At 42.1% G+C, this 12,320-nt stretch overlaps 1 protein-coding gene across 2 annotated transcripts in view; it reads right to left on the reverse strand.

Annotated features, from left to right (window-relative positions):
* Positions 1-3,924: 3,924 nt before the first annotated feature.
* Positions 3,925-12,320, reverse strand: part of arhgef10la (Rho guanine nucleotide exchange factor (GEF) 10-like a) — a 149,304-nt gene continuing 140,908 nt past the window's right edge. For both annotated transcript variants that reach the window (XM_053869071.1, XM_053869070.1), the window contains 3 exons: positions 10,316-10,487; positions 6,887-7,009; positions 3,925-6,591 (listed from right to left, as the gene is read on the reverse strand). In XM_053869071.1, the coding sequence (XP_053725046.1) occupies positions 6,041-6,591; positions 6,887-7,009; positions 10,316-10,487 (846 nt within the window). In that variant the 3' untranslated portion in view covers positions 3,925-6,040. The remainder of the gene's footprint in view (positions 6,592-6,886; positions 7,010-10,315; positions 10,488-12,320) is intronic.

Raw genomic sequence — 12,320 nt, forward strand, 5'->3', positions numbered from 1 at the left:
GCGAGCACTGGGAAGGGACTAGTGGCTCACTGAAGCACCACGAGCGCCAAGACAGCCGTCAAGTGCTCCACTCACAAGTGGATCACAATCTGCTCTAATACTTTATTCCAGGGCCACACGCTTATCAAAGACACAGATGAAGCATGACTCTAAATTTATGAAGATGGTGTCGATAGTTATGATCGTCTATTCCGGTCACTTGACCAAATCCAAGTGCTTCAAGGGTATGCTTTGGAAACTCGAGGATACTAACCATTGAAAGCCATCAGTTACTCGTGGGATGCTTTGTGCTGTGGATGGACTTGGGGAGAACACGTTCTAGTTGCCTTGGGCTAGATTCGAACCTGCAACCATCTTTTGCTGAAGCTGCACAAGCCACCGTACCTTTGTCCTTCCGGACAGAATTCACCTCAGAATTTCACCGTTGGTAAGAGCTCTGTGGACTGGAGGAGCAGTCGGAAGTTTCAGTCTTTTGATGTCGATAAATGGAAGATTTGGAATTGGAATTAAGGATTCAAGATTTCCTGCTTTTCAGAAAAAATAAAATAAAATAGTATTCAATTAAACAAATTTGGGTCACAGCATATAGTCGCCAGACTAGTCAGGAACCACTGCCCAACACTTTATATCTCTGACATGATATTTCCATTAGGGAAGCCATTATTTATTTATTTATTTATTTATTTATTTTTGTTGAAAGTGAAAATCTCTGATAAAAGTTGAGCAGAAGAAATTTTCCGATCCGATACGGAGTAATATTTAGGCTGGATATTGGCGATACCGATACCTACGTGTATGTGACTAAACCTATAGCTCATTGCTTCCTTGCATACAAGGATGAGCAACTCGTTTATTTATTTATTTAGTCTGAAAAAATAAAACATTAATTTTTAATGTCTTTAATCATGAACAACCACTATAAATGTAATTCAACATTAACATTGAATATGCAGACACAGCATCCGACATTATCACTGTTCCCTCACTCACAGGTTTTTGTTCAGGAATAATATATAATATATATAAATATATAATAATACTATTTACTGCCTCCACCTTTAGTCTGTTCCATTTTTTGCTCAGAACCTCTCCTGCCTTTGAAAATACTCTCTCTGCTGGTACAGAAGTGGCAGTATTTCCCAGGTATCTCACTGAAAAACAAATTATGGGACGACTCAGCACTCCATACTTCATCTTATTAGGTTCAGCCATCTACAAAAAAGTGTACAAAAAATTATCATACTGGCAACTCAAAATTTAAATTGCTAGTAAAATATAAAAAAAATATATAGCCACAATAACGGCACTGTCAAATTAATATATATATATATATATATATATGTATATATATATATATATTCATTTTACAATTCATTTAACAGTTCAAGTTTCAAGTTTGATTGAAAATAATACAATATTTGGTAGCTAAACGTATGTGCTATATAATCTGTGGCTGTTAACTACTACTTCACTAAAACAGCACATCATTCGCGAACCAAGAGCGCCACCTACTGAGCTCTGAACATTGGGACACTGTTTCATGAAAGCTCTTCCAGTCATCTCTGATGAATTCCGAACAAATCTGACTCCAACCAGTTGAGTACCAGAGCAACGTTGAGTTTTATGTACAATTAGTTCAGACAATGTGTTAAACCATCCCATGTGGCAGTGCCACTCCACTGCTGCACCAGAACCTTCTAATTGTTGCTCCCCATTCCTGAACTTCCCACCTGACTCCACTCATTTAGTGCACCATCCATTTCGGCGTTGACCTTTTCCCACTCATTTCCTGTGGGCGACTGCTGAGCCACACTTCAGCGAGTGCTCGGCTGCGCTCCTTCGCCCTGTGCCCCTTTTACATGACATTGATGCCACCAAAGGCATGTTTTATGTGGCTGGACAGCTCTTTGTGGGCTTAGTAGGATGACAGGGCCATTAATGTTGGTTGTAATGGAGGACGTGCACGGTGACCCAATGGCTGGTCATGAGGAAACACTCCACTGCATTATCCTGCGCCATGATGGATTGAGCAGTGTTTTGGCTCAGACTGACAAGTCAGCGACACACAGCACGTGTCTGCACTTGGGTTTGTCTCATGATCTGTTCCATTGGAAAGCTTTCAGCCATTGGACAGGTTGGCCAGCAGGACGTGACGACATCCCAGGATCATTTTCCTTGAATGAAATAAACACCTATGACTCATGCTGCTGTAACGGGGCATGTTATCCACAAATAGAAAGACCACTAAAGGAGATGCTTTGTTTGGCAGTGCTACAAAGCACTTGAAGCTTCCTACTCAATTTCATTTCTCCTGGAGGCAGCATCAGGAAGAGCTTGAGCTTGTAGCCTGGTAAACACCTGCAGCCAACACCACAATAGCATTACGAAAAGTCATGGCTCGTGGCATCTCTCACGTCAAAGGTTCAGTCTTTGTTTTGAAGCCTGTTATTGGTCAATGTTATTCTGCCTTTTATTTCTTATGCCTCCACTCTCACTTGAAGTGCACACCAATCTTCTAAGTCCAAAAGTGGCTTCACAAGTCGCCCGCATCTTTGGAGGAATTGACTTCTCCATGTCCTGATGCGTTTCACTTCGTCCTTTTTCCATCGTGATCAGTCCATTATGCCCGTAACCAGTCAGTTTGAGTGATGCAGGTGCCCCAGTCACTCACTAAGAAGAGTAATAATCTGCAAAACATCGACTTTCCACCACTTTCCATTGGGGACTTTTCACACTGCGGATTTTGTCTCGGGTGGCCTGAGTCCGATTCATCCCCTGCTGTGAAATGTTGCACACTTAGCGAGTCCTGGACAACTGCACTGCGATCCAGTTCCCCAGCAGCTGCGGCTGCACACCAAAGTGTTCGGAGAGATTTCACTTATTGGTCTGCGATGTTATTGGTCTCATCATATTGATCTCTTCTATATTTGTCCAATAGTGCCCTCTTGTGTTAATAATACAAGTAACATCCGACTTACAACCAGGATCGGTTCCGACCAACCAGTTGTAAGTCAGATTGGACGTAAGTCGAATGCCATTCAAAATAGCCGACGCGAGGGTTATAGGTACAACTGTAGTGGGAGATTGCTGTGTGAGAGTGAGATGCTGGGATACTGTGCTGCCGTAACTGTCGTACGCGATGCTGGGTTGCTACGTGCTGCGGCGGCAGACGTTGAATAAGAAAAAAAAAAGATTCTGCTGGCTGTGATAATAAGTACGGGTGGACTAAGTCGAGCAGGTCGCAAGTCCGAGGTTACTTGTCTATACAAGTGAATTCTACTGCCTTTTTATTTTTATTTTTATTCATTACATGTTGTTTGTATGGGTTATTATAACATTTAATAATAATGTTTTGGGAGTCAACGTTTCCTATTCAACTTAATAAAACCATTCAGAATAATATATACTGTCTTTTTTTCTCATGGAAAATTTGCAAACAAACAAATTCCTATCTCCACAATGGATTTTTCCGATCTGATCAGAATATCGGCCTAATATCGGTTTTCCTAAGATAACGGCACCTGCCCTAAAAATTCATATTGGTCGACCTCCAGTCTGGACAAATAGTAAAATATAATGAACACCTTGCTCCAGCAGCGCCACCAGCCAGCAGCTTGTTGAACTCCATCTTATAAATAATAATAACTCGCTACACATGATTTATGCGCCCTATTATAAAGCGACAAAACGCTCTCTGACATGCAACATAGTGACAAATATTTGCAAATCTGAGGATGTGTCTTCCTTAACACATCTGGGACGCCTTTGAGCGGTGGTTAACTCCAGGCAATATTCTGACAAAGGAGCAAAAGCCACACTTCAGTGCCACCTGCAACACCCACGACCCAAATAAAACAAATACAGCTCATTAAAATGGTCCAACCCGACGGCAACTGTTAGGGAGGTCGGCGTCTTCCCTCATTTAAACAACAACACTGCCATTCTCCTTGTTTCTCAAAGGAGTTAGTTTAATTACAGTCAAATTCTCATTAGTACAGTTGGACCAGTCATGAATATTCACCGTCTCCAGATAATACACGTGACTTCGGCACATTAAATGCTTAACTTCCTTACATGTTTGCAGACGTTGACAACGCTGAATACCATACTGTTGTTTCAGTGATTTCACATGACGAGCATTTCATTTGATAGCCGAGTTTTACACAGTCACAATATTGAACAGCTCACAGAGTCACTTGTCACTGACATGTCTCACACATATTCAGATCTGCAGACTATACATGTGAATTGCTTGGTGAGCGTCAACACTGTCGTACATTAGAGTAGTATAGTATAAGTGCATTGGACTTTAACTGAGGTGGTAAATGGAGACAAAAGAGCTTTCAAAAGAAAGAACACAGAGCTGTGAGACAGCCTGGCTGACAATAGCAGTGAAGCTACTTACCTTCAGCTTAACATTGCTTTTTCCTTGGTCTTGTTCTGGGTTCGAATTACAAGGTTCTGTACCCACGATTCATGATTGTTTGAATGTTTCTTTTGTATTCTAAAATCAGAAGTGGAATTGTGTTTTGTGTAAACCATGATAAAGCAACACTACGTAGAATTTCATGATTCTTTTAAATGATTTTTCGAGTAATTATTTTATTCATATTTTCCGCTCACACGGAACTTGAATTGGCTTGCAGGCAATTACTTTATTAAAGCGGTTTTATTTTCTATACCAACCTTTAGCGTTGATATAGCCAGACAAACGGATTAGCTGTGATGGGTATAGTAAATTTAATTTTATTAGCAGTGTTGAAGCACCACCTCAATTGTGTGACATCACAACTGTCTCTCTGCAGTCCCTGCAGACACACCACAAACCTACTGAGCGACGTCAACATATCACACATCATCCCCGTTTGCCATTCTAGTGTACAACTCTCTGAAGAACGCTAGCTTGTTGACCTGAAATCTGGCTTCACTTTCAACTGAAAAGAAATCAACGTTGTGGTGATCACACTCTCTTTGATCACAAGCTGAGTTTATAATGTAAGAACGTAAAAAAAACAAACCAAAAAAAGACCTTGTCTTCTCTCAAGTGAAGCACTTTGTGAACAAACATCCCTTTATTATAGCCAGTCTTCTTTCAAATTCTTGAGCCGCTCGCTTGTTTCAGGCTTTCTTTACTGGCCATAATGATTGAGCTCAAATTCTTATACCGAACGACAGAAAACATATCTAAAATTCCCTTTGGTTTTGTGGTTGATCGCACGAGTGAATACACACTCTTGTTGAGTGTCCGTGATCCATCCTCCCAAACAAACATGAAGCGGGACTGCAGACGCGGGGCTTCATAACAGTTTGTTGTTACGCTCTTTTACCAGTGGCGGTGTCAAAACCAAATATTCTTGAACTACGTAGTGCTGCTTTATGTCATCCATTTGTCTTAGCCGGCTGTAGACACTTGAAATAGAGCTTCACTGAACAAATGTTGCTGGCATTCGGGTAATAGGCTAAATGTTTAGATTCAATAGCAGGTGGTTCCATGCAAAGAGGGTTTTTAGGGGATGAAAATGACCAGATAAACCGCATAAACACAATCGTAAACACAGTTCATGATGTTTTGTTCAAGCTCACCTGAAAATACCTTAGTATTTACACATTCTGGAACATACTTTTTTTGTTATTTTTTTTTCTCTGACACTCTAGTTGGCGTCGGACATTCACATTAGGTGGGACACAAGGTGCTGTGAAGGCTGAGAAGAGGATGCAAATGTGCTCCCTGCAGTTGTCCCCTGCGCCTTAAACCGATTGGGACTTTCCCACAGGATCAGCCGTCCATTTCCTTGTCCGCCGAGCATGGCAGATTGAAAAGTGTCAGCGCAGAAGCATTGCCACATGTCAATATGGTGACGCGTTGGCATTAGTGATCATGAGGTTTATCGATGCAGCTCGACTGGAAGATGTTAGTCGCTGATGTACCTTCCGTTCAGTGCCTAAAGAAGTGTGTGAGAGCGCTAACACCTGGCCTTCCATATGGATCTAGAGGGCAGAACCCTAAACACAACTGTCACTGTGTGGTTCATTGCACACTTCATACTGTCAATGGGAGCTGCCAGGCCATTAGAACGTTCTCCGTACTCTCGCCGCTTGTCCTTGTACCTGCTTGAGTACTACCTGTGAGCCGACGGAAGCCCTTTCCCCCAGAGAGGACAGCCGCCGATATAACCCTGTCCCTACGGGCCCCGTCTTTCTCCACAGATCGCCCACGAACCCACATTTCCGGGTCATCACTCAGCTCATATATAGAGCCGTCCTCCACACTGTGCTCCAAAGACTCCAGAGACGAGTCGGATGCTTCATCCACCAGGGCTGTGAGTGGTCGCCCTGGAAGTCCAGACGTGGAGCGCAGCCTGTACTGCAGCAGAATGCCTCTGCCCTTTCCTCGGCCCTCTGCTGGATAGGGGGACGGTTGTTGAAGAGACTCCTGAGAAGACGTGTCGCTGGGCTCCTCGCCTCCAAAAGCTGAATCCGGGCCATCTCCCACGGAGTCTCGCTTCAGTAGATCAGGAGAAAGAGAGCTGCTGGTGGCCACCAGGAACTCTACGGGACCACAATGAGCATTCAGGGAGACCATTCCCTTTCCTGCCGAGCGGAGAAAAGGAATAATCAGTCATATATATTTGTCGTGCTTGTCTCTGAGCCAAAACCCGTTGATACCAGGGAGAGTCTGGAAGCACCAAGTGCAGATTTGTTTGACTTCTGCATTTCCTTCTCTGCTGTTATACAAGAGGCTTTCACCGTTCAGATTGTCTTATTGTCATCGAAATGTGTTTCCCTAACTTAGTTTTCACAGCATAAGATGCCACGGAATTGAGTTCAGTCATAACCTAAGTTCACAATAGCATCCACAAACATCATTGACGTCAGACATCAGTACCTTTTATTTTGGGGATGCCCTCTAGTTTGGGAACTGGGAGTGTTATAATCAGGCCTTGGGCGGTTCCCACCCACAGCAGCCCTTGGCAAATCAGCAGACTCGTCACTCGCATGTTCTGTTGACCTGCAAACAGGGAAAGAGCATCGGAAATCACTTCATTAATGTTGCGCAATTTCTTCTTACAGTCAATGATGTCACTGTGGAAGTGTTGAGTTGCTCGACTTAAAGAGCCCAGACATTCTTATGTCTCGGCGAAGACACTACTGAACGGCTGTAATAGTTAGAGAAGAGTCACATCATCCATGGGTGGACTCAGGGACCAGTAATGGAACGCTCTTATTATAAATGCAGATCATTTGTCTTCTGTTAACAAAGGGCTGGAAAAAAAATAACATTGTTGCAGATTTTTTTTTCTTCTCAACTCAACTCCCGTTCCGGCCTTGTTATCTATAGAGCCATTCACCACCCATGCTCACCATAATTGAATTAAACCGACACTTGTGGGAGTTACAAAAAGAGCATTCGTGTGCATATGTATTTACATGTTTGTTGTCACACTCAGCTTGTTGTTATTTGCATAACTGGCTCAACTGTGCCATTCATTTACTCAGCGTGCTGCAAGAGATGAGTCACCACAACAAGGATTTCCGGGGTGAAGGAATTCTGAGCAAACCTTCGCCCTAAAATAGCTCAGCATATCTCAGCAAATGTATCAACTACATTCCGCAACAATTCAATGCCACATGGACCCTGATCCTCAAGCTTAGTCCCACTTCAAACAGCGTATTGGCTACTTTTTGGTGTGATGCACACAGTGATGTTGGGGCACACTTGACCTGCACCTAGAAAGGAGTAGGATTTATGTATCACCGCCTTTCTGCCATGATGTCGACAGTGCCCGGGCAGCTAGTGTGGCTGACTGACTGAGACAAAAAATAAATAAATCAACAAAATGCTCAATATATAAACATCGTTGTTGAAAGAGGAAGTATTTCTTACATTTTCTGAAAATTAAGATGTTTAATGTTCACACAAGATTAACAATATTTTTACATTTATTTTAGATATTTTGAAAAAAAAAAACTATTTTTGTAATATACAGAGAACTTAAGTGTCTGACTGCTGCTTCAATGTGACAACTAGCCAAACTTTCAGTGCGTTTTAGTGAATGTTAACTCATAGACGAATATTTTACAGCTCCAAACACCAATTATAACATAAATTCAGTGTAACATGATAAGCTGCCGTTCTTATTAAGTCATATGTATTCAGATGTTTTGAATGTGAGTCCACCTCCAAGAAGTTTTTTCACCAGCTGCCACTGGTTGTGGGTTCAGATCCCAGTGAAGCAATGTCGTCACTAACGCAACATTCTGATCCAGTGGATTTGTATTGTTGTATTGTATTGTCGATACAGATTCCGATGCAGGAGTTTTGATATGATACATTGCAATATATCGTGATACTCTAGGTTCAGCAATATATTGTAATATTTGTTAACAAGATCCATCATTTTACGGGGGAAAATCAGATAATGTAGTGCAATATTATGTGTATGAAAACAAGTGTATTGTTATATACTTGACTTTCAGTTAAATATTGCAGCCCAACAGTGGAATGAACAGCTCCACTTTATCAACAAACTAACTTCAGTGTACAGAAAGAAAATGTTGTTAGCATGAAACATGTCACAAATGCAGCATCATATCCAAGTACGTAAGCCTTAAATATCAATATAGCTGACTTAAAATATCAAGACGATGTCACACTATCAAGTATTGCGATATTTCAGTAAAAATATCAATACAATATCTTGCAATCAAGTATCGCAAACATTAAGCGCATCAATATTTTCTTACATCTCTAGCATCCATAAATCTGAGATTGTTCATGGGAATTATGTACATGCACTTCAGGGTCAAGAAGAGTCTTATCTTTAAAATAAATAACTCCTAAATACATGTCACATTCCAAGACAAGTTGGCCTTTCATCTTGCTAATGCTGTAGCTACCACAAAAGGAAAAAGAATAAGAAACATTTTAGCTCCTTCTTGCTCTGAAGAAACTGCTGTTGTAGTGTCAGCATCCTTGACTCCTATTGTTCTGAATAGATCAATCACGATGTGCATCATCTGTGAGAATAAGACCCAAACACAGGTGCATATGTTCAACCACAAACCGCATCTCCATGAAACCTAAAAAAAAAAGGATTAGCAGATGCTATGCCTTGCAGCTTCACAAACAATGACAATAAAGTTTTCTCATTTAATTTGTTTCCTGCAGTACATCCTGCTTCAAAAAAAAAAAAAAAAAAACTGCGGTAAATATTTCAGTCATGATGAAGGAAGTCACAGAGAAACCAAGAGATATCTGTGGCATCCCATAACAGACTGCTGTGAGCGCGCAGACAGGGAGGATGAGAGGATTTACAGCCCAGCAAATGAAAGTAGGACAAACAGAAAGCCATGCATTATCACAAAGAGGAGGAAAATGGAAGGTGTGTGTTGAGAAAAATGGGGAAGAATTTGGACACGATAGCGCAGCAGCCAGAAAGACAAGCGTTACCATGGGAACTGGCTGTATGGAAATATGTCTAGGTGGCGTTTTATTACCTTTCTTCTTTATTAATCCCAATTTCCCACAGTGTGACACTGTTATGGATTCATAAAAGCCTTAGAGGAGGCTAATTCAGGTCAGTAAGGAAAGTGCTGGACATGAAGAGAGGCCTGGACGGGAAAATCATTTGTGGAGAAGATTGGTTTTCCACTGATAACCTCGACAACGGTGCAAGCTGAAATTTATATGAAGTCAAAATGGTTGATTCTGGAGTATCACAGTAATTAATCATGTTGAGAATTCGACTGTCACTCACTCGCAGCGATACACAAGTGTCCACTGATGTTTAAGGAAGGACACAACAAGAGTGCAACTGAGAGACGTAACCAGGCCAATGTGGTGGTCAGCGACAAACCCAAGCTCGGAAGTTACTAACAGCTTGCGTGACTGCAGCTTGTTTAAATATTTTCCAAACTTTATTCATTTTCTCACTGTGAAAACATGTTTCACGCTATGAGAACCAATCACAAACATATTTACAGGCACTTGAAATACATTTTTGAGTTATAACTGTTGATATGAAAATGAGATTCATGTGCTGTTGGAGGTAAAATAATATCGGAAAAACCTCTCCTGCTTCTCCGGGGCCCCTGGAGTCTGAGGTGTATTGATCTCCTTATTGACAACCCCTTGAAAAAGATAGCGCTTGCTGTACAGCAACCTGCGGTTTCTGTTCTGTGTTTTATCAAGGCGCAATTACAACTATCACGCAGTGTAACGCTAGCTAGTTCATTTCCAAGGGAACTGTCAGCAGTGCGACCAATCTCGAGAGTAGTCACTGTGTTACAGAAGATTTAGGGCTGGTTTTCATACCAATGTTGAGCAACGTGGAGCGCGTTGAGACGTTGATTTCCTGCAGCAGCTCCAGGGTTTCTGTATGGAACAACCGAATGGAGGACCCCTCCGAAAACGCCATCCACACACCTCCACCTGCTCGGGCCATGTGAGCAACACTGACCAGTGGCTCTGGATGAACTTCGAATTTCTGTAAAGCAGATCATGAGCAAAAATAAATACATTATTTTGCAACAAACTAGACGATGCTGCTTCTGAAGAAACAGCATGTGAATGCAGTGTGTCGCGACGGCGGCTGTGTACGCAACAGTTGCCTGTGACCTTACCCCTACTCTGCCGCTCCTCCTCCCCTCTCACTCTCACAGGCTCCGCAGATGAGTCACTGAGTCATTCTGGCCAAAATGAACACCCCGAACAAATATCAAAAGAAATAAAATAAGCACATCGTGAGAATCCTGAGGCTTTCGTCTCTTATTGAGACGAATTTCATGTGTCAACAGTCTGCGGTTTGGGCAGTATGGCGAGTTGAAAATGAGTAACTTGCCGTGATTTTACTCTGCATTAATGCAATAACAATGGATAGAAAACCATGTTTTCGAGTCTCACACAAATTCCAAAAGTACTTATGAGCACATCATACGAGAGAGGCCAAGTGCGAGTACAAAATTAGAGATTGTCATGTTTCTGTGCCGCACCATTTGGTCAACGCACCCATTGCATTCACTCTAAAATAAAAATAAAACATACAGCCTAAGAAACTAGACACTGCTGTTTCTGAATAAACAGCTTGACTGCAGCTCTGCGCGCGACAGTAGTGGTCTGCAGCTACGTTTTAAGTATAGGAATATCTCGGGAATGCTGGCACCTAGGTCCGAGAAAGGTAATACAGCACCGTTCCCAGTCGGGCCCCACGTTTTCGCTTTCGAACCAGGCCTCTGGAACGAAAACTCAACATCGTGAATGCACTGGCGCACCATTGCGCCACCGGGCACGAGGACTCCAAGGGAGTGTGGGAGAAGAATGGCCACTATAGGGAGCCTAAATCGCCAAGCACCTCTCCTGGACCAGAAACATCTCACCACTGGTCAAGAAAGCCCACAGGCTGAGAAGAGCCAGTGTCCCGACTCCATCATGTGCTTGTTCTCCAGAGGGGCCATAGAGAGTATCCTAACCAGGTGCATCACTGTGTGGACATCCCGCCTCACTCAGGAAGCCGTTCGGATAATGCAAGATGCCTCACACCCTTCATGCAGCCTCTTCAATCTGCTACCATCAGGAAGAAGGCTGTGAAGTCCGGGGGCTGAAGGACAGCTTCATCCACCAGGCCATCGGAGTATGGACAATGAGATGTTAGAATCTCAGGGACTTATGTTACACTCCAATTGTGTGCACTCCCATTGTTAACTCGATGGCCCGATGTTTATGTTGGTTTTTGTTGTTATTTATGTTGTATTTTATACATAGCTCAATGTCGTCTATGTCTATGGGGCATGTACTATGCCTCATGCCCTGTATCACACATTTGCTGTACCTTGATTTAAATGACAAATAATCATGTGAGTTGTGACTACGTTTGTCGTGTAATTTATGATTTCTTTGCTTGTAAAAATGCGTAATTATTTGTGCTACAAATCAAACGTTTCGTGTATGACATCACAGCAGGATCTGACTGATCCGGTGCTAAGTCAGACGCTAAAGGTATCAAAGGTAAAAGCTACGACTTACTGTGACCTTTACAATGTGACCTATTACAATGTATCTTTCAAATTTACAGACATCATATGTGAGATCTTTAAGAGGGTTAGTCTCTCCATCGATTCCCGTTCATATTTTTTGTTCACTTAGGTCTCATGAGGTGGAAGTTCTACCTCCACACATAGAACAGAGCAGAACAGACAGAACAGAACAAGGGGAGGCGGTAAAATAAAATAAAAATTTGATAAAAATTATCTCCAGATAACTGTTATCTCCGGCTAAAAAAAATGATGCATGTCATATCCAAAAAAAATAAACATATCCATGT

The sequence above is a fragment of the Synchiropus splendidus genome, chromosome 6 (assembly GCF_027744825.2).
Source record: "Synchiropus splendidus isolate RoL2022-P1 chromosome 6, RoL_Sspl_1.0, whole genome shotgun sequence".
NCBI lineage: Eukaryota > Metazoa > Chordata > Actinopteri > Syngnathiformes > Callionymidae > Synchiropus > Synchiropus splendidus.